Source organism: Ipomoea nil, unplaced genomic scaffold (genome assembly GCF_001879475.1).
Source record: "Ipomoea nil cultivar Tokyo-kokei standard unplaced genomic scaffold, Asagao_1.1 scaffold1834, whole genome shotgun sequence".
NCBI classification, from domain to species: Eukaryota; Viridiplantae; Streptophyta; class Magnoliopsida; order Solanales; family Convolvulaceae; genus Ipomoea; species Ipomoea nil.
The window spans coordinates 3574261-3596034 of record NW_017618262.1 but is presented as its reverse complement, the minus strand read 5'-3'; the positions used below and the strand labels follow the sequence as shown (position 1 = coordinate 3596034).

Below are 21774 nucleotides of genomic sequence, written 5' to 3'. Positions count from 1 at the left end.
ATTTATTATTTGAGAAGCTTTATGTTTGTATAGTATTATCCTTTCATGTATTATAGAAGTTGGATTTGGGTTGAGTTTATTTGATGTTGTAAATCTTAGCCTTAGCGTTTGGGTATAGGGAAATACCTGAGCGTGGCGGTAACACCCATTTTCTTTTGGTTAGTTAATGCTTCCGCTATGAGTTTAGTAAATTGTAAATTAAGAAAGAAATAAAAATTAAGGAAAATTTAGTATTGAAAATGGTGGTGTTACATGAGCGAAAACACCAACATATCCTCAATGTTGCAAGAGCCCTTCGGTTCCAATCCCAACTTCCCCTAGAATTTTGGGGGCATTGTGTCTTGCATGCCGTTTACTTAATCAACCGTCTCCCATCACCTGTGATTGAAGGATCAACTCCGTACTACAGACTACATAACAAAGAACCTGATCTCATGATTCTTAGAGTTTTCGGGTGTCTTTGTTTTACCTCTACATTGTCTCATCTAAGGAACAAAATGGATCCTAGAGGCAGGAAATGCATCTTCATAGGCATACCTGCGAATACCAAGGGATATATATTATATGATTTGCTTGATAAAGCTATTTTTGTATCTCGTGATGTCTCTTTCTATGAGTTGCAGTTTCCTTTCTCTGAGCAGCCACAACCACTGTCACAGGCTCCCGTTCCCCCTCTGCCAAACATTCCCTTACAACAAATGAAGAACGTGAGGTGCAATCCATGCATGATGATATGCAATTTGCTGGACATACAGTTGAGCAAGAAGCAGGTGATGAAAGCTATCAAGCATATGTTCACAATTCTGTCAGTTCACCCTCACATAATTCTACTTATAATGAGCCAGTTGATACGGCTACAAGCCAACCACCTTATGATATGTCGAATGAAGAAGCCATTGGTGAACTGGTCATTGATATCCCTCATGTTCCTCTTAGACGTTCGAACAGAGATAAGCGTATGCCAAACAAGTTACAAGATTATTACTGTGAATCTATTATTCGAAGGGGATCCTCTCCACATAGCCTATCTAAAGTCATGACAGATGAGAACCTCTCACCTCCACATAGAGCGTTCACCTTGGTTGTCTCCTCTATCACAGAACCCCGCACATATAATCAAGCTATAAAACATCAGTGTTGGAAGGATGCTATGAAAGCAGAAATAGCAGCTCTCCAAGAGAACAATACATGGCAACTGACAGAGCTGCCCAATGGCAAGTCCCCCATAGGCTGCAAATGGGGTTTTAAGACGAAGCTCAGGGTAGATGGCAAAATAGAACGACACAAGGTAAGGTTGGTCGCAAAGGGGTACACACAACAATTAGGAATAGACTACATAGAGACATTTTCTCCGGTGGCTAGAATGACAACGATTCGGATATTTCTGGCAGTAGCAGCATCTCAGAAATGGAATATCCACCAAATGGACATAAACAATGCGTTTCTCCATGGTGATCTTGATGAAGAAGTTTACATGGTGCTTCCCCTTGGTTTTCAAGCAGAAAAGCCTAATCAGGTTTGCAAATTAACAAGGTCGCTTTATGGACTAAAGCAGGCAAGTCGACAGTGGAACTCAAAATTAACTACTGCTCTGCTAGGCTATGGTTTTAAACAGTCAAGTGCTGATCCCTCTCTCTTTACAAGGGGCAATGGTGATCAATTCATTGCCCTCTTGGTCTATGTTGATGACATATTGGTGGCAAGTAGGGAATGATGGCTCTAAATCTCTAATACAAGAATTGAAGAACTCACTGAATGCAGCTTTTAAAATTAAGGACCTGGGGTCCTTAGGCTATTTTCTAGGCATGGAAGTGAAGATCAGTGACAACGGTTTGAATATTTGCCAAAGGAAATATGCACTAGATATACTCAATGATACAGGGTTTCTTGACTGCAAACCAATAAACACTCCCATGCTACCAGGCTCTCTCTTATCCAGTAATGATGGTACACCTCTGAGTGATCCAAGCAGCTACCGGAGGTTGATAGGAAGATTGTTGTACCTTACAGCCACTAGGCCCGACATCACGTATGTTGTACATCATCTAAGCCAGTTCGTGAGTGCCCCCACGGACAGACACATGGCTGCTTCTCACCGCATACTCCAATACATATAATCATCTCCAGGACAGGGCCTGTTCTACCCAGCAGGGAATAGTACCCTCAGCCTCAAAGGGTTCTCTGATTCCGATTGGGCATCATGCACTGAAACACGCAAGTCTGTAACGGGATTCTGCAGTTTTCTTGGCACCTCTCTTGTTTCATGGCGATCAAAGAAACAAGCAACTGTATCCAAGTCTTCATCCGAGGCAGAATACTGCACCCTGGCTACGACAGCGTGTGAAATGCAATGGCTAACCAGTGTACTCCAGGATTTGTGTCTAAACATAAGCAGCCGGCAGTGGTTTACTGTGATAGTAAATCAGTTATAGCAATAGCAGAGAATTTTATCTTTCAAGAGAGGACTAAACACATCGAGATCGATTGTCATATAATAAGGGAAAGGGTGGCTCAGGGACTAATCAAGTTGCTCTCGGTTGCTTCCATCAACCAAGTTGCTGATGGTTTTACGAAACCTCTAGCCTCTTCTCCGTTCAATGTTTTTGTATCTAAGCTGGGTGTCCAAAGTTTGCACACTCCAACTTATGGGGGGGGGGGGGGGGGGGGGGGGGGGGGGGGGGGGGGGGTATTGGGAGATGAAGGATAGTAGAGGGGTATTTTTGTCTTTATCCTACCCCGGTAGTTATAACCGTCACCATTATAAGAATGGCCGGTTCTCCTCTTGAACAAGCTTCTGTATCTTTTCCTTTCACTCAAAACAGAATATGGCACACTCCTTTTCTCCTCAACCATTTCGCTGATTTTACTCAATCGACAATACGAAAATTTTGCATAACATAACCTTGACATCCATGCCCACAGGTGCCGACGTACACGAGTACCGTCATTTTAGGATGCGCACTTGCATAACATAACCTTGACATTCATGCCCACAGGTGCCGACGTACACGAATACGGGTCATTTTAGGATGCGCACGAGAGAGAATCAACGTACCTCTAAAAAGGCTCTTATATATATAGTGGTGCAAATGCACTTCCCAAACTAATGTGAGACAAGTGGGGCACTATTTTTCCTAATGTTGCCACTTTTTTTTTTCCTTTGGTACAAAAAGTATCTCTTCATATCGCCTCTATTGAAACTCGAACTCACAACCTCTTATATGAAAAAGCAACTTGGTGTCACTAGACCACAAGGTCATTGTCACTTTTTTTTTTCTTTTCTTTTTTCTTATCATTCCAATCCTTATTACTGATTGATTAAAATGGTTGATAATGCACAAAATGCATATCCCACAACAATCATTCAACCTATTTAATTTTTTTTTTTTTTTTTAAAAGAAAGATCCAAATGTCAATATTCCTTAGATATCTATGAGTCAGCTAGCTACAAAGATTCAACCTCAGAATTATACTGTCATGGCAATTTAACAGTAACTTGAGTGTTGTCAATTGACTTTTGGTATATCCTAATTAAGAGTATTATATTGTCACTTTTGGACGCGGATATTATGATATATTCATTATTATTGTGCAATTATGAAATTTATCAATATAAGCATGTGATTTTGTTTTTCTCATTTTTTAATTTAGTTATTTTGGTGAAAATTTTGTTGAAATCCCATTAAATTTCAAACATGATTTGCGAATTATCAATGATTATTAAAGAGAAAAAAGTCCGTTCAAAAATGATACGCTCTTATAAAAAAATATAATTTTACTTATAACCTTTGGTTACTGGCAAGACACACACCTATACTAGTAAAAAGATATATATATATATATATATATATATATATATATATATATATATATATATATATATATATATATATATATATATATATATTAGTGTTGTAAAAATTCCATCTAGGCACCGATACCCTGTCTAAGAGATTTTAGGCTCTGGATATCATGTTAAGATTATGAACAAGTGATTTATTGATGAAATCACAGGCAGCTATAAATAGCTGTACAAATGAGAAAAGATAACTAAAATTATAACAACTAGTCTAATAACTATTTTACCGGAGCTAGACTAGGACTAAATACAATAACATAAGATATCAGCCACACATATCTTTAACAGGCGCTAGGCGCTGGCCGGTCGCCGACCTAGCATATCACCATAATCGGTGATCTAGGCGTTTGGTCGGCTACGCGGCCGACTATGCCGCCTAGCCGCTGCCTAGATGGCCTAGGTGCTGACCGCCTAGGCTTCCTAGGCACCGACTAGGTCGCCTAGTCGGCCGATTAGCTATTAATGTTTCCTTCTTTTTTTAAAAAAAAAATGGGTTATTTCACTCAAAACGATGTGTCATTTTGAGCGAAATAACTCTAAATTGTTCAAATTCTATGTTTTTTTTTTGTTAATATTTAATATTTTAGCTATTAATGTTTCCTCCTTTAAAAAAAATGGGTTATTTCACTCAAAACGATGTGTCATTTTGAGCGAAATAACCCTAAATTGTTCAAATTCTATGTTTTTTTTTGTTAATATTTAATATTTTTGCTATTAATGTTTCCTTCTTCTTTTTTTAAATGGGTTATTTCACTCAAACGATGTGTCATTTTGAGAGAAATAACCCTAAATTGTTCAAATTAAATAGTTTATAATTATCAAGAACGCGATTTTTTCAACCATGATATGTATATATATATATTATTTTTGGTGTCAACCACACATTGTGATCCAGGTCTTTCTCTGTTCGTTAAATGGTCCACAGAAGCTGGCCCAAAGGGGATCGTCACTTGTCGAAGTCGAACTCGGGTTATTCCAAAATTCTCCCCCACAAAGAGAGCTCATTTGCCACTTGAATTACCATGTTGGGTGTGTATATATATATATATATATATATATATATATATATATATATATATATATATATATAAAGAAGGTGCACATGAAAAAGAAAACCAACTAGTTATTTGCACTGGAGATAGTGTCATGTATAGTATTTTGTTTCCTATAAATATGTTTGATCTTGAATAGCAAAAATTCGTGGGACAAAAATAAAAAAAAAAAAAAAAAAAAAAAAAAAAAAAAAAAAAAAAAAAAAAACTGTATCTTAATTAATCCACTCACAAGGTGGATTTCATTTAATACAATATCGTTCCATCAAGTCATCATTTAGGCGAAATATGGCGTTTCCACTCCCTCTTGCTTCATTTGGTGGAGTCTCTATTCCCCACTGCAATGCAATTAATTCCTCAAACACTAATGAAACCCTAATCCACTTGTATACAACAACTCTATATAAATAACATAATAAGATCTTTGTTGCTCCTCGATCGCTCACTCTATTAGGGTATGCTAGTAATTGTCCCGTGCGATGCACGAACTATTATTAATTTAACAAATTTATCAATTAAATTTTTGACATCCTCTGAATTAGCAAAGAAAGTAATGATTGTGAAAACAGAAAAACGTAAAATTGGAGTTCTTGAGCTCAGAATTATTAGTTTGATTAAAAATGTAAGTATAACTATATAATGTAATATTTAATATTTTTAAAAGTTTAATTATGCTATTATTATGTCGATTTTAAAGTTTATTGTTACTTGTATTATTATTATTTGAATTTGAATTTTTTTAAAAGAAATTTGAATTTAAAATAACTACTTTAATTATATAACTAACGTATTTAAATAAGACTTGTAAATAAAATAACAGGCGATATTTGTCGAAAATCTCCACTAAAAACTTATTCATTTGAAAAAGATTATTTATGTAAGAATTATATTTATTTTATATCTAATTTCTCCTCTTTATATATGTGGAGTCAAATTAATTATAATTGAGGTTTAAATGAATATATATACACAAATTATATTAAATATAAAACTTTACCAATAAATTTGAACACAATAAACTTTTTTCCATACTTCATTATGTTTTAATATATATAGAGATAGAGATAGAAATATAATAATAAAATATAATTTATAAAATATAAATACACATAATAACTTAAAAAAATATATGTATAAATACATATACCCACACAATTAATGCATTCATACTTGCTAATCTTGTTTTTATCGAAATGCATTCACACTTTGGAGGGAAAATTTTGTGACTAGATTCTGCTTTATTATATTATATATAAAGAAGATATATAATACAAGCTTTGTTGGGCGGAGGCCCGTGAAGGTCAAGTCCAGTACCATGTAACTAGAGAATTGTTAGGCCTTCAGATGGCGCTTGAAAGGCCAAGTCTAATGTCCTATAAAGTTGCACATTTGCTACTAAGTTATAATTTTTGGTGTAGTGATAAGTACATATTTGATCTTATAAATTAAACTTTATCCATTTTGTTTTTGGAATGGCAAGAACCAAAGAAAGAAAAAAAAAATGAAACGATTCCCCTAAAGCTGGGGGTGGGGGTGCATGCTAATACAAGGGTAGTGGCCATGTTATAGTGTTTATATAGCAGTAACAGATATAGTTTATGCTGCACGCTACAAAATTAATAAGTTTAATTACTGCATGTATGGTGAGATTTTTATATATATGGTCATATTGTATGTGTGTGCGTATACATATACGCGCGCGCACACGCACATATATATATATCCTGTGAAATAAATTCTGGGTTTCCCCTTCCTTTTGATCCAAAAATATATATACACCGTGTGCTATGTATTTTAGCTTTGTCTTGGATGGAAATGCATTATATTATTATACGAAACAATAATATAAAAGGTATATTTTTGGCTTTTGTTATTGTTGTTGGAAAAAAAAATCATAAAATGACATGTTGAGTGACTATTCTGTGGTTCAAATATATGTGATATACAATTTCGATTTGGATTGAGTCGAGTGAATTCAACTTCTCCTAAGTCACACAAAGAAATTAATATATTGTATGCTCAAAACGGAGAATAGGTGAATGAAAAACTGAATCTCAAACTAGACATATTTGAATTGGAAAATAGAGTTGGGAAGACTTGAAAGACGCCTTTGTCCACATTAGATAAGTAGGTTTGCACGCCTTGTGTCAAATTTTCCTCCAAGTAAAAATACGTCAAACTCTATGGGGGTTGTACGAGTCAAATTTAAATTAATCTCAGATATAAAACGTTGTATAAAAAAAAACACAAATAAATTGTCCTTACATATTGTATAATATAAATTATTGTTATTATATAATATCAATTTTATTTAATTTGAGAAATAACTTGGAATTATTACTCAAATATAAGGATCGGGTATTACCTTTTGTTTTAAAATTGTAATTCAAACAAATGGTGACAAATTATAGGGCAAGTGTGTGTATAAACACACCTCCTTGAATATGACTATTTCAAGTCTTAATTGACTTCATTGAGAACAATTTCAATCATTATTATCCAATGGATCATGATTCACTTTGTAAGGTATACTATTAACATATATAAGACGCATTTTTAGTATATTAAATGTTATTTTTGATATATAAAGTATTTATGTTTTGAAGGCTTATTTTTAATGTACTGAAAGTTTATTATTTGACATATTATATAAAAATGAACTTTTAGCATATTAAAAATAAACATTTATTAGTAGTACATATTGCGATGTTGACCATGATTCATTTTGCTTTGATTTTCTTAATTGTTTTTTGTGTTGATTAGTCTTTTATTTTAGTAAATTATTTTTCTCAACAATCGTATATTTGCAGCTAGATAATAAAATAATAGTAAGTAATAACATTTGTTATCTCTATGGGATACGTAACTCGTTACTTAACCTTCTATATTAAAAAACGATAGATGCAATTATCTCGACGATTCACATTGAGTATCAATATTATTACTCCGATCCACACCCCAAGGATGCATAATATAACAAGTTCTAGAGTCATTTGAAATACATAGAAAGCATCCTCCATGAGGAAATTATTTTGCATTATCTTTATTGAAAATTAGACTTGTTGGTGACACTTTATTGTTATGTTACCATATTTTGATCACACAAATAAATGATCATTAGGCCATGGACCATGTAACAGAGACTCGGCCCAAATCTTGATTTAGGCCCAGAGCATTCCAAACCGCCGCCGACCCATCAACGATGTTGTTATCGCACGGCACCTGTCCTGCATGCTCATCGTCGCATCCGTGCATGGAGTCACACTCATCCACCACCTTCGCCGTCGTGCTCCTCCCGTTACTCGCCCTGATACGAATCATCTTCCCGCACCTACGTTGAGCAATATATAAACATAAATGTAGAATTTAACTATAAGTTTAGTCTTTTAATTAAGATAAAACAGATGTTTCAATTTGGTACAGAGCTAGTCTCATGTCAAAGGTTATGAGTTTAAAGCCACGTCACCAGATAAAAATAGATTAGGGTGCACAGAGCCATTCAAAAGTAATCAGCTCGCACATGTAAATAGGTGTATTGAGCATATATATAATATATAAATATAAATGTGCAACACTTGTTTCAATTTTGTATCAGAGTCAATCAATACCAAAGGTCAGAATTTCCACGTCACTCAATAAACACATTATAGTGAACATGTTGTTTATATCACGTTAAAATTACTAAATTAGTAACCAACCCACACACATGAAGAACATATGAAATATAATCATAAATGTGCAATTCAGTTCCAATTACCTAGACCCTCCAGCGTACCACCCGGTAGACAACGCCACCACTCTTTCGTTATTGTCGTGGTACTGCTCGTCGCATTCGGATGGAGCGCCACCATCGCCGCCTTCACTGAAGTTGTTGAGGGTGAGTATGGCGGGCGTAGAGGACTTCACCGGAGGCGAGCACCGGTAGGTAGGCTTGGTCTCGCCGTTGCACGTCATACTCCCAACCGGTTTACAGTCGCCGGGAGTTGGAGGCGAGGGAGTAGAGCCGCCCCCTCGGCAGATATGCGTTCCGACGTCGGGGTCGTCGTTGCACTTCCCGTTGATGCAAATTAGCTGCCCGGAACAATCGTTCAGGGTTTTGCAGGGGCCATTGCAGGATGAAAGTGCATTTCCTTGAAGTGAAAAACAGACGAAAATTGTGAAAATGCAGAGAGAAATAAGAGCAAGATTTGCCATGGCTACGTTACGTTGCTACTTCAATTCCTATATTTGACGATGAAATATGATGTTTGTATGAACATATTTATAGTAAAACTCTATCCAAATAACAACAATTTTGCGACTGCTGCAGCAATAACAATGTTAAGGATAGAGTGGGAAAAGTCATGTTTTTCGGCCATGCATGCATGGTTACGAGTTGGTCAATGCACGTAGCTACATTCATTTAGTTAGCTGTCTCCTAGCTAGGTTGGCAATCAATACACGTATGTCTATAATTATTCATGCCTAACGCCCCTAAATTTATCTCTTATATGTTATATATTTTGCAGATTATTATTACATAATAATAAAATTTACTCAATACATATCATCGATCAAATGTAATTAGAGTATAAATTAACCAAAGAATAAAATAATTGTTGCAAAAATCACGTCTAGGCGCCATTAAACGGCGCCCTAGGCGCTCTAAGCACCCGTCTAGACGTTCTAGGCGCCCTAGGCGGTCCCCAAGCGCCCGTCTAGCGATTTTTTCAACATTATTAATTTGTAGTATGAATATCATCCCATCCAACTTGTCAAGCCTAAATTAGCCTCATCCTTGTGAGAACCCAGCATGAGCAGTTCAGTTGGTAACAGAGGTGAAATTTGGAAACAATGATCCGAAATTGAGTCTCACTAATGACAGTGTTGGAGCAATCTCTCAAAGTGAGGGACTCCTTTGTGCGTAATAAACAAATGTCTAGCCTCTGTGTTCATCTGACTTACCATGATTCATATCGTCCCAAATACTCTATCAGGGTGTGAGAGCCCTAGCTTGTGGTTGGGGATTCAACCTTTTGGAACAACAAATGAAAATATATAATACATTCGCATTGGTTTACATTTAATATGGCCCTCATTAGTTGGTTGCTACTAACTTATTAATTCAACTTTCATTAATTAAATTAATGAGAATTATATATTTTCTTCAATTTTCAAGAGTTGAAAATAAAATTATCATGATGCGACTGAAAAAATTTCATATACCCGAATTCCGATGAGCCATCAAGGTGGCCACCCTAAAATTCTCTTCTCTTTTTTTTTTTTTTTTTTTGGGGGGGGGGGGTTTTTTTTGTTGTTTTATTATTTTTATTTATTTTTTCCCTCTCCTTTCCAACTTATAATTAAAAATTTGACAAACAAAAATTATATTTAAGTTTTACCATTGACCTTGCTCTTATATATACATTAAAACGTCAACTTTCATTAATTAAAATTAATGAGGCTTGAATATTTCCTCCAATTTAAAAGAGCTGAAAAATAAATAAATCTAGATAGAGTCAAATAAAATTAAGATGTGATTTATAATTTACATGCTATTCAATCTCATGTCACTTGAAAGCCAATCATTATACCTTGCACCACGACGCATATAGCACTGTGCGTCCCGCGCCTCCTAAAACGACGTTGTTTTGGGAGACGCGGTAGAGAGTTGACGTGATTATATGTATTTGTTTATACAATTATGTACATTTTTTTATACAATTATGTACATGTTTTTTATACAATTATGTACATCCGAATCTGAAAATTAAAAAAAAAAAGTATGTGTATTTTGTTATATAATTATGTACATTCATATATACAATTATGTGTATTCTAGTATAAAATTATGTACATTTTTGAACATAAGATTTTTTTTTTTAAAGAAAATTAACCGTCAACACATGACAGCGAAATTAAAAAAAAAAAAAAAAAAAAAAAAACTGAAACGATGTCATTCTGCATCAGGACGCACAATGCAATGCGTGCCCTGGTGCACCATATAAATTGCCCTTGAAAGCTTCTCCTTTCCCGCAAAAGGCCACTAGCACCCTATAAAAGGGGTCTTAATCTCAATTTTATTATTTTTAAGGTAAAAATACGTGCAAATTGAATCCGAGACCTTTAATTAAGATGAAAAAGACCGGCCACAACTTCAATCCGAGACCTTTATGCATATATAAAAATGAATTTGAGTTATAGTGAGAGTGAAATTTATCAAATCCATGTCAGGATATATCTTCCTTTTTTCGATTACAAGCTATCAATACTTTTTGGTCAAACCACGAGGTGTTCTGAGCAGATTAAATCCCGTTCGTACTGGCCCGGCCCAATTAAGAGATAAAGTGTTGGCAAGATTGATTTTCTATATGAGAAGGGGTTCGAAATTCCGACTTCTCTTAAGAGACAAGAGTACATGGCCACTCACACCAACCAAACTGGTTAGCCATTAACACTGTTGTTAACGCATTTATGTTGATTTGATCACACCTCACTGTGGTAATGAGTTTGCTCTTAGTTATGAGGCGTTTGGTTGGAAAGAATGAATTAAGGGGGAAAAGAATTGTAATTTCGTGGAAAAAGAATAAAGTGAGAATTTAAATTTCATTGTTTGGTATGAAGGAATAGATCAGAATGATTGGAAATTGAAAGGGGAAGAAGTGAATAAAAATTAAAATGTTCTTGTATAATAATAATAATAAAATAATCATGAGAAGGGTAAAATGATAATTTAACATGGAATTACAATTCCACAAAATATACCTGAAATTGCAATTTATTATTTGGTGGGTGGGGGATTGGGGGGGGGGGGGGGGGGGGCTGGTATTGCCGACACCTTATAATTAAAAGATGTGATTTATAATTACAATTTCATCCTTCCAAACACCTCATTAGTTGTCTCCTAAGTTGAAATATATCTATAATTATTCTTGCCGACACCCTTAGGCTCAAAAACTCACAACCTCCCATATGAGAGTCCAACCCGAGTGTCATCTAAGCACAAGATGATTGACAAACATCATTAATTGTAAAAAGTTCAAATTAGTCACCAAACTATACACAAAAATTAAAGTAATTAGGTCATCAAGTGAAAAAAAAAAAAAAAAAAAAAAAGGAAGGTAAAATTAAGTCCCTAAACTGTAATTAAAATTATGCAATTCAACCAAATTTGGCAAACCTAAATTAGCCTCATCCTTGAGACTTGAGAGAACCAAGGAAAATAATACATCCGCATTTATTTACATTTAATTTGGTCATCATTAATTGGTTGCTACTAACTTATTAATTCAACTGTCATTAATTTTATTTAATTTGAAAGAAACTTTCATTAATTAAATTAATGAGAATTATATATTTTCTTCAATTTTCAAGAATTGAAAATAAAAAGGAAAAAAGATCAAATAAACCTTCAAAATTCATCTAAAAGTCAATTAGACCTCTAAACTTTTTAAAGCAGCAATAAAACACATCAACATTGTATTTTGGTGCAATGAAATCTAAAAAATCGGTCACTAACTTGCAATTTGGCGGCCTCCAACACAATTTCCGACGAAAAAAGGACCAACGACTGGCGAACCTACGCTGGTTGCCATTGAAGCCAAGAAGGAAGGCGACCTTGGTCGCCTTCTCCGGAGAATGGTCACCACTGGTTGCCTTCCTTCTCGGCTTCATTGGCAACTAGCGCGATTTCGCCGGTCATTTTGTCGTTGGAAATATCGCCAGAGTATCGTCAGAAAGCGTTGAAACCCTAGTGACATGCACATATTATGTGTCTTCAATTTATTTATAGGCACATAATCTATTAATTAACTATAAACACATAATATGTTAACCGTTAACTGCACATAATTTGAATGTCACTTTGAATAAGATCCACAATGCAATGTCGACCTAACTCCATGGTTTAATTTTCCCTACTATAGAGTACGTTTAAGTTTGATAGGACATATTTCAAATGATTTATTGTATAATTTTCCCTACTATAGTGTAGGTTTAAGTTTGATGGGATATATTTCAATTGATTTAGGGGCATATTGTGATGAGCCCTCTCTATCAGCTTCAAATCATGTACATGCCTAAAGCAAGTTTATTTTAATTGAAATTGTTATATTTTGAGCTAAGGTTCACCATTCACATAATACATTTTAACATAACTATGTACTTATAATTGACCAGGACATATACTTTCTCAATCATAAATCATAATAAACGCAAAGAAATTAATGTCCGCACCATTAGGTTTTGATTTTGTAACTACTCATTTAAAATGATAATAAATATGTCATCATACTATATAGTAGTTGACAAATAATATTTTATTTACTAGCATGATGTTGATTTTCAAAATAAATTGATTATGATAATATTTTATAAGAATAAAGGTCAAATAGGCCATCGAACTGCACCTAATAATACAATTAGGCCACTGAACCCAAAAAACCAACAATTGAGTCCCTAAACTAACCAATTCCTAACAATTCATCCAATTTGAAGGTTTCTAACAGGTCAACAACCAAATTAATTATTTTTTAAAAAATAAAATTTAAAAATTAATTATTAAAATTAAAAAAAAAAAAAAAAAAAAAAAACAGAAACGGCCGGAGACGAAGAGTTTCTTCGTCTCCGGCCGTGGAGACGAAGAGTTTCTTCGTCTCCGGCCGTTTCTGTTTTTTTTTTTTAAATTACTTAAATAAATTAATTTTTAAATTTTATTTTTTAAAAAATAATTAATTTGGGAGGATGACCTGTTAATCTGTTGGAAACCTACAAATTGGAAGATTTGTTTGAAATTGGTTAGTTTAAGGACCCGATTGTTGATTTTTTAAGTTCAGTGGCCTAATTGCATTATCTTGTGCAGTTCGATGGCCTATTTGACCCTTATTCCTATTTTATAAAAAAGGTTTATTTTGTCATGTGGTTCATTTTTAAAATCATGAATTATAATTCCATATAATTGGCTATTCTCTATACCATGAGAATAGCCCTTCACAAGACTTCTCATGGTATTAATATCTCTATGTTATTAGGAGTGGCAAAATTTATTTAATACCAAATGGATCTTTATTGAAAATTAGAATTCTTCAAGACACTTAGGGTCCGTTTGGAAAGCAGGAAAATGACTTCTGGAAAATGGTTTCTGGAAAATGAGTCATTTTCCAGAAAACATTTTCCTTTTCCAGTGTTTGGTTGCATTTGGAAAACTGTTTTGGTGTGTTTGGTTCATTTTCTGAAAAATGAGTAGAATAGTATAATTAAATATTTTATTTTGAATTAAAAATTCATTTTATATTTTTAAAACAAAAAAAATAATAATAATAAATAAATAAATTGGCTTCCGGCGGAACCCAACTGGGTTCGCCGAAAACCATAGCTATGGTTTCCGGCGGAACCCAATTGGGTTCGCCGGAAACCATAGCCATGGTTTCCGGCTTGGGTTCCGCCAGAAACCATGGCTATGGTTTCCGGCGAACCCAACTGGGTTCCGCCAGATTTAAAAAAAAAAAAAAAAAAAAAAAAAAAAAAAAAAAAAAAAACGAAAGAGAAAGGCGGAAAACGACTTCCGCCCAAATTTGGCGGAAGTCATTTTCCGCCAAATTGGGCTCATTTTCCCCAGTCAACGGAAAATGTTTTCCGTTGACTGGATTTTCCAGGTGTAGCCAAACACCAAAAACTCGGAAAATGACTTCCAGAAGTCATTTTCCGGGTTTCCAAACATAGCCTTAATAGCAATTGTTATATTGCGCACCAGGGTACACAATATAAATCCATTGTTTCGTATGTACATAATTGTAGAGCAGAATACACATAAACTTTTAACGTAATACACATGAAATCTTAACATAATACACATAAACTCTTAACATAATACACATCAACTGTTATTGTTGTGTTGACATATTTCGATCAGACAAATGAATGATCAATTAGGCCATGGCCCATGTAACAGGAACTCGGCCCAAATCTTGATCTAGGCCCAGAGCATCCCAAACCGCCGCCGACCCATCAACGATGTTGTTATCGCACGGCAACTGTCCTGCATGCTCCTCGTCACATCCGTGCATGGAGTCACACTCATCCACCACCGTCGCCGTCGTGCTCCTCCCGTTACTCGCCGTGATGCGAATCGTCCTCCCGCACCTGTTAAGATGAAACACATGTTTAAATTTGATATCAGCACTAACTAGTCAAAAAATGCCGCTGGTGAGACTCAATCTCAGTCATTCTTCCAAAGTTTCACCTCTATGACCAGTTGAGCTATTCACGCAGGCAGTTGACTCGCACACATGACTACACAAAATAACGTGTTGATGAACCTCTAGGCCCTGTTTGGTAAAAAAAATGGTCGATAGACCAATTTTAGCTTATTTGACAACTATTAATTGTTTGATTTAGTTAAAATATCAATATAAGTGTTTGGTTAATTAGCTTTTTGCAACTCCAAAATGCTAAAATTCAAAAAGCTACTCCAAACAACTTTTTCAGAAAAGAAATTACACCAAACAGCCATCAACTAACATCTAATTTACCAAACACTTTTCTACAACTGTTAATATTATCGACTAGTTATACTCTCTAATTAACACAATCAGCTAACCATTTACCAAACACGGCTATAATATATAAACATTAATCAAATTATCAACATAAGCATTTTACTTAATGAACCACATGTTTCAATTACCTAGACCCTCCCGAGTACCACCCGGTCGACAGCGCCACCACTCTTTCGTCATTGTCGTGGTACTGCTCGTCGCATTCGGACGGCGCACCACCGTCGCCGCCTTCACTGAAGTCGTTGAGGGTGAGTGTGGCGGGCGTAGAGGACGTCACCGGCGGCGAGCACTGGTAGGTAGACTTGGTCTCGCCGTTGCACGTCATACTCCCGGTCGGTTCACAGTCGCCTGGAGTTGGAGTAGAGCCCCCTCCGCAGATATTTGTTCCGACGTCGGGGTCGTCGTTACACTTCCCGTCGATGCAAATTAGCTCGCCGGAACAATCGTCCAAGGTTGTGCAGGGACCATTGCAGGTGGAAAGTGCATTTCCTTGGAGCGAAAAACTAACGAAAATTGCGAAAAGGCAGAGAGAAATAAGAGCAAGATTTGCCATGGCTACGTTGCTACTAACTATATCGGATATGAATTGATATTTGACGATGAAATACGAAGATATATATGATGTTTGTATGCACATATTTAGGAGTTGGTCAATGGCTCAATGCAAGTTGCTAATAGTGGCTTCATTGATTTAGTAATTACTTCTATAATTGGTCAACACACGTATATCTATAATTATTCTTGCTTGCACCCCTAAGTTTTATCTCTCATGTGTTATATAATTGTGGATCATTATATAATAAATAAGATTTATCTCATACACCTTATCAGTTAAATATTACTAAAACATGAATTTTATAAATGTTCAAATTAATAAACTACGCAGCAAATAAGTAAAATTATCATAATTTGTAAATTAGTCATAAATTTTAGGGTGGTTTCAACCCCTTACTCGTTGGAAACCACCCTATAAATTATGTTTTTTTTTTTAAAAAAAAAAAATTATTTGTTTTGTTTTTATTTATTTATTTATTTATTTTTGGTTTCCCCTTTCCAACTCATAAAAATTTAATATGATTTTTACCATTGAATTGAAGTTGCTCTTATATACACATTCAACTTTCATCAATTAAAATTAATGACACATGAATATTTCCTCCAATTCATAATATAATAGTTGAAAAATAAAAGCATCGTAAATCTAGATGGATCCAATTAAATAAAAGCAAGATGCCATTTAAAATTTATTACATGCTATTCAATCTCATGTCACTTGAAAACTTCTCATTCTCTATAAAAGTCAACTAACACCATATAAAAGGGTCTTAATCTTTATTTAATTTACAACTTTTAATATCTTCGTTGGATTTTAAGATACTAATTATTAACTAAGAAATTTTTGAAAGTTAATATAATATTAATTATGAAATATATTTAATATTTAATATATAAAAATATAATAGAATCAGTAGTATTAAAATATATATATATAATGCTTAATATATAATTTATTATTATATTCCTAACAAAATTTTGAATTAGTTTGAATTTTGCATAGATAGTGATAAAATTTTAACACTCAATATTCAAATCAAATTTATATTTGAATATAGCATGATTAAAATTTTTTGAAGTTTTGAACCACTAACCATTCAGATTCACTAAAAATTTGAATTAAAATTTAATTCAAATTTTAGGTGTTAGTTTGAATCATCCGAAATACACTCACCCCTAGTCTCATAGAGTTACATATATATAATTAAAAGGAATAAAGGTTATATAAGCCATCGAATTATACACGAAATTGTAATTAGGTCATTGAACTAAAAACAATGTAATTGAGTCCCTGAACAAAGTGAACTGATACAATTGAGTCAAATGTGACATGTTTACCTATTAGTTTGTTGATATGGAAGTTATCATATTAAAACAATTATTTTTATTTTAATAATTAAAAAAAAAAAAAGATCTCAGATTCGTCTCCGGCCATGGATGAAGAACCTTCTTCGTCTCCGTAATTAATCCGCACATTTCACTTGGGAGAAGTTTCGCACCTGATCCCTTATCTATATTTTTTTATTGAATGTGTATCCCATAATTTCTTCTATAGTTTTACATTTATTTTGACTATATATTTCCCATTTTTTATTCATTGGACAAGGTTTATTCGTTCATTGCGCGTACATAAACTGGTTGATTATTTATAAGTTTGAACATCAAACTTAAAAATCCATCACCACTCTTACGCTAAAAACTAGTGTAGGAGGTAAATTATGTATTTCAATTGCCCTACATGTCCCAAAATGTTTATACGTCCATAACAAGACTAAATACATTTTTTTTTTTTTGGTTCTTAGTAAGATTCAAATTAGGTACCTTATGGTTTCTACTTGCTAGTAAAGTAAAATTTAATCATGAGTATAAATTATTGAGAAATTATAATAACACCTAAATTTAAATGAATTCCCTAATTCAAAAGCATTCAAAAAATAATTAAGAATGAAAGATGATGCTTTCAAAAAAGAATGAAAGATGATGGTCAAGACACGTAAATTAAGTAGTTTGAACTACAAATCGAACCACGAAATGGCCACATATCCGATCTCATGACAACGACATAACTCAGCATAATAACATATTTAAGAACCCAAAATTTGATTCTGGTCAACAAAAATTTTCAGTTTCCTTAAAATAATCAGCCGAGATTCTGAATTTCTTATATTTTATTGGGTGTCTGGCTGGACCTAATCTTTATCCATGGTAATATACTGTATTCTATTCTGTGATTGCAGTTTTCATGACCTAACAACCGACCAACCGTCTTAAAGTTGACCTTGCCATTTTTATTTGTTTAGTGTAACTTTCTCCTCATTAAAAAAACAATAATAAAAAATTGAAATAGGCAACCAAAATTAGGATTGACAACTTCAATCTACCTGCGGATATTTAACTGAATTTACGTTACATAGATCGAGTTCTTTTGGCGATAGCTAGTGAGTGGTGAATCAAGTTGGATGCAGATTTTATATGTCAAATCTGCCTAGAATGTCATTCGACCCACCTGTTGGGAAATCGGACGAATAATGTTGTAGTTTGAAACTATAGTTTATATAGGTGAGAATAAGCAAGAATCCTAATCAGTGACGTGCACAAGACACTACCTTAAAAGCAAAATAAGTATGGCTCATGTGTGTATATATAATAGTAAAATAAGTATTAATTTGTAGTTAATTCTAATGGCCTGTTTGGTTGGGCGTAATTTGACTGTAGTTGAATTGCAATTCAGTAGAAGCCACAATTACGCCGTTTGGTTGGAGGGAATTGCAATTCCACAGAATTACAATTCCCTTCTTTTGCTGAATTGCAATTCATGGGCACACCCCTATGAATTGCAATTCGGTGGTTGTGGGAAAAGGAAAAAGGGATGAAATGACAAAAGTACCCTTAATTATTACTATTATTATTATTACACAAGGACATTTTAGTCTTTATATCACTTCTTTCATTCCCTACCCAATAATTCTATTCATCTTTACCAAACAATGTAATTTGAATTCCTACTTTATTCCCACCTTATTCTTTTCCCACCGAATTGCAATTCCTTTCCACCCTAATTCCTTACTCCCAACCAAACGTCCCGTAAAAGTTTTTACAACTTTTGTTAACATTTATTATTTTTAATTCTAAATTAATGAATTTATTTGAACATTTAACAATTTAGTTATTGTATTTGAATATTTCTTTTATTCTATGTTTTAATGTAAGTAGTTTATTATGTATAAGTCATAAAACAATAAAATTTACTAGTTATTAGTAGAAAGATATACTCCGTAATTACTATTGGTAGTAACTAGTAAGTCATTATATTTGAATATTTCTATTAGTTGTATTCCTATTGTTCCTAAATTTGATTTTTATTTTTCAAATGTTAATTTCAAAACACCAAACTATCAAAGGAAAAAAAAAAGTGGGAGAAAGAACAATTTATATTTAAAATAATACTACGTATAATAAAAAATGGAAGTGTGCAATAAAAAAAAAAAAAAAAAAGGATATAAATATAATTTCAGTATATACACATCAACGAGGTGCTAATGATACTGATATTTCGGTAGGAACTTTAACCCGCTTTGACCACATTTCGGACTCTAGAAACAGTTTCGATATTTTACCGGACACGCGGCGCATATCGGGCCGCTTATCTGGCTCCACGTGGACACAATCTAAAGCTAGTTGGATCACCTTCTCAGCCACACTCACCGGAAACGAGTCATTCAGCCTCCGGTCCACCCACTGTCTCAGTCCCCTCTCCGCCGCTTCGCCGCCGCCAGCAATCGCATCTCTGGCTGTCTCCACAACTGAAATTCGCACGTATTCTCCACTCGATTTATCAAATTTGTACTTCACCGGCTCCTCGCCGGAGAAAAGTTCCAGAAGCACAACTCCGAATGCATATACATCGGATTTCTGCGTCGCAAGGCCAGTGAGCTGAAATTCCGGAGACATGTACCCGTGCACGCCTTCGAACTGCTGGTTCCGTGTCCTAGATCTCCTCAATCCCGGGGATGGCGGCTCCTCCGTGATCTCACCGCTGCCGATATGTGAGATCTCTGTCTCACCGCAGAGCTCCGCCGCTCCGAAATGACAAATCCTTGCGTTGAGCGACGGCTCTATGATGACAATGCCGCTGCTCTTCACGTGCTTGTGAACCAAGTTCAACCCCAATCCCGTCATATTGTGTATGTAATCTAAACCCTGAGCAACATCGGTAGCGATCTGCATTCTCGACATCCAAGTCGAGAGCACCGTGTAGCTAGGGTTTCTAGGGTTTCGAAGACACAGAGAGAGGTTTGAGCCAGGAACAAATTCGTAAACTAGGTAAATTTGATCGCCGGAGATCGACGCGCCGAGGAGTTTGATAATACTCCGGTTATGGCTCCTACAAATAACCGATAAGTTGGCTCTCAGTCCCGATTTCTCCATCGATCTCGGGATTATCCGCTGGAATATGATGACTTCCTTGCCGTACAACGTGCACCGCCACGATTGCGAGGAGGAGGTGGAGGAGTAGCGCTTGGAGAGGAAATTGTTCGTAGCAGCTCGAATTTCAGAAAAATCATAAATCTGAGGATTTTCCGGTAGCGATTGACGGAGGCTAGACAAGGAGCTGGAAACGGACGCGGTAGCGACAGAGCTATCAATTCGGAAGCCGGAAGAGAAGGTAGAACTGGAATTGGAATTATACGGCGCGGAGGTGCTAGTGCTGGCTGGCTGATCTGATGATCTGGAATGCGCGTTCCTATTCCCGGAGGAGAAACCTGCAGAAGTCCGAGAGGATAGCCTTGCTGGGCTGCGTGCCGGCGATGAAGCGTCGACGGCCATTTTAGTTCTACACATAAAGAAGAAATTGTGGAGAACCTTGAAAATATGAGATTGATTGAGTCATGGAGACGTGAATATGTTATTGAAGGTAACGGGATGATATCGCGTTTTCTTTTTGGTTACAACGGAATAAATAAGTACCCAAAAATGCTATTGAATTTAAATTAAAATTCTTTTTATTCATTGAGTTATTCCAACAAGTCACACAAAATTTAGGAACAACTCTTACCAAGTTGGTTAGACTGTTAATCAAGTAACCATAAAGTTATAAGTTTTACTTTTAACAACAATTTAAACTGACTTACCTTATGATCCTGATGAAATTATTCAATACACATTCAGTAAGGACGAATTTCCCTTGTCACTGAAAAAAATTCAGTCTTTTTTTGTTTTTTTTTCTCTCACAACCAATGAAAAATATATGATAATAATATATTCCGGATTCTGGAAATAATCAACATTTTCTTTAATTGAGTTCTGTCATTGTTGATTATGAGAAAGACAGGAGTTGTGACCTGGGTCTAAAATTTTGACAATTCCGTTGTCGTTCACCTTTGTTGTGTAGTGTTGTGCCATTTTCTTGTCCTTTTTATTACCATATTATTATTATTACAGAATTATTAATACCTTGGGACGTTATGCATTATGTCCACTTGGGATGGGAATTAAAAACATTATTACTTTTGTGTGCAAAATTTGACCAAGGAAATTCATACCACTTGAGGCATGGCCTCTAAAATTTGTAGCCGAGCAGGTACGAAGTAGGAACCCAAAACCCAAATGCGTAAAGGATTAAAGGGTGCGCGCTGACAATTGACCATTCACCAAATGCCTATTTGACTTGGGGATACAGGACAACAACCCATAAATGCTACTGTATATATCTTATGGATAGGATATTTTTTAAAAAATATAGTATATGTTTGAAAGGTTTAGTCAACTCGAA

The 21774-nt window shown here is 34.8% G+C and overlaps 2 protein-coding genes across 3 annotated transcripts; both read right to left on the bottom strand.

Moving 5' to 3' along the window:
• Positions 1 to 7885: 7885 nt before the first annotated feature.
• LOC109193193 (kiwellin-like) lies at positions 7886 to 16037 on the bottom strand. Of its 2 annotated transcripts, XM_019344041.1 has the most exons (3): positions 15813 to 16037; positions 8669 to 8921; positions 7886 to 8242 (listed from the first exon to the last, which is right to left on the bottom strand). In XM_019344041.1, the coding sequence occupies exons 1-3, from the start codon at positions 15997 to 15999 to the stop codon at positions 8029 to 8031; spliced, it is 654 nt and encodes a 217-aa protein (XP_019199586.1). In that variant the 5' UTR covers positions 16000 to 16037; the 3' UTR covers positions 7886 to 8028. The 2 variants fall into 2 exon arrangements, with proteins under 2 accessions (XP_019199586.1, XP_019199587.1); XM_019344042.1 differs by lacking the exons at positions 7886 to 8242; positions 8669 to 8921 and adding an exon at positions 14778 to 15030 and having other exon boundaries at positions 15575 to 16037.
• A 3417-nt stretch (positions 16038 to 19454) lies between these two features.
• On the bottom strand, positions 19455 to 20936 carry LOC109193171 (lysM domain receptor-like kinase 3). The gene has a single exon (XM_019344020.1). The coding sequence runs from the start codon at positions 20841 to 20843 to the stop codon at positions 19527 to 19529; it is 1317 nt and encodes a 438-aa protein (XP_019199565.1). The 5' UTR covers positions 20844 to 20936; the 3' UTR covers positions 19455 to 19526.
• Between the last annotated feature and the right edge of the window lie 838 nt (positions 20937 to 21774).

Bases quoted from the DNA above. Each gene is read 5' to 3' on its own strand.
- LOC109193171 (XM_019344020.1), bottom strand. From the start codon at position 20,843: ATGTGTAGAACTAAAATGGCCGTCGACGCTTCATCGCCGGCACGCAGC.
- LOC109193193 (XM_019344041.1), bottom strand. From the start codon at position 15,999: ATGGCAAATCTTGCTCTTATTTCTCTCTGCCTTTTCGCAATTTTCGTT. The intron at 8,922-15,812 runs GCTCTACTCCAA...ATATCTGCCGAG, and splicing joins AACAAATATCTGCGGAGGGG to GGGGCGGCTCTACTCCCTCG. The intron at 8,243-8,668 runs GTAATTGGAACT...TGCTCAACGTAG, and splicing joins TGGTACGCTGGAGGGTCTAG to GTGCGGGAAGATGATTCGTA.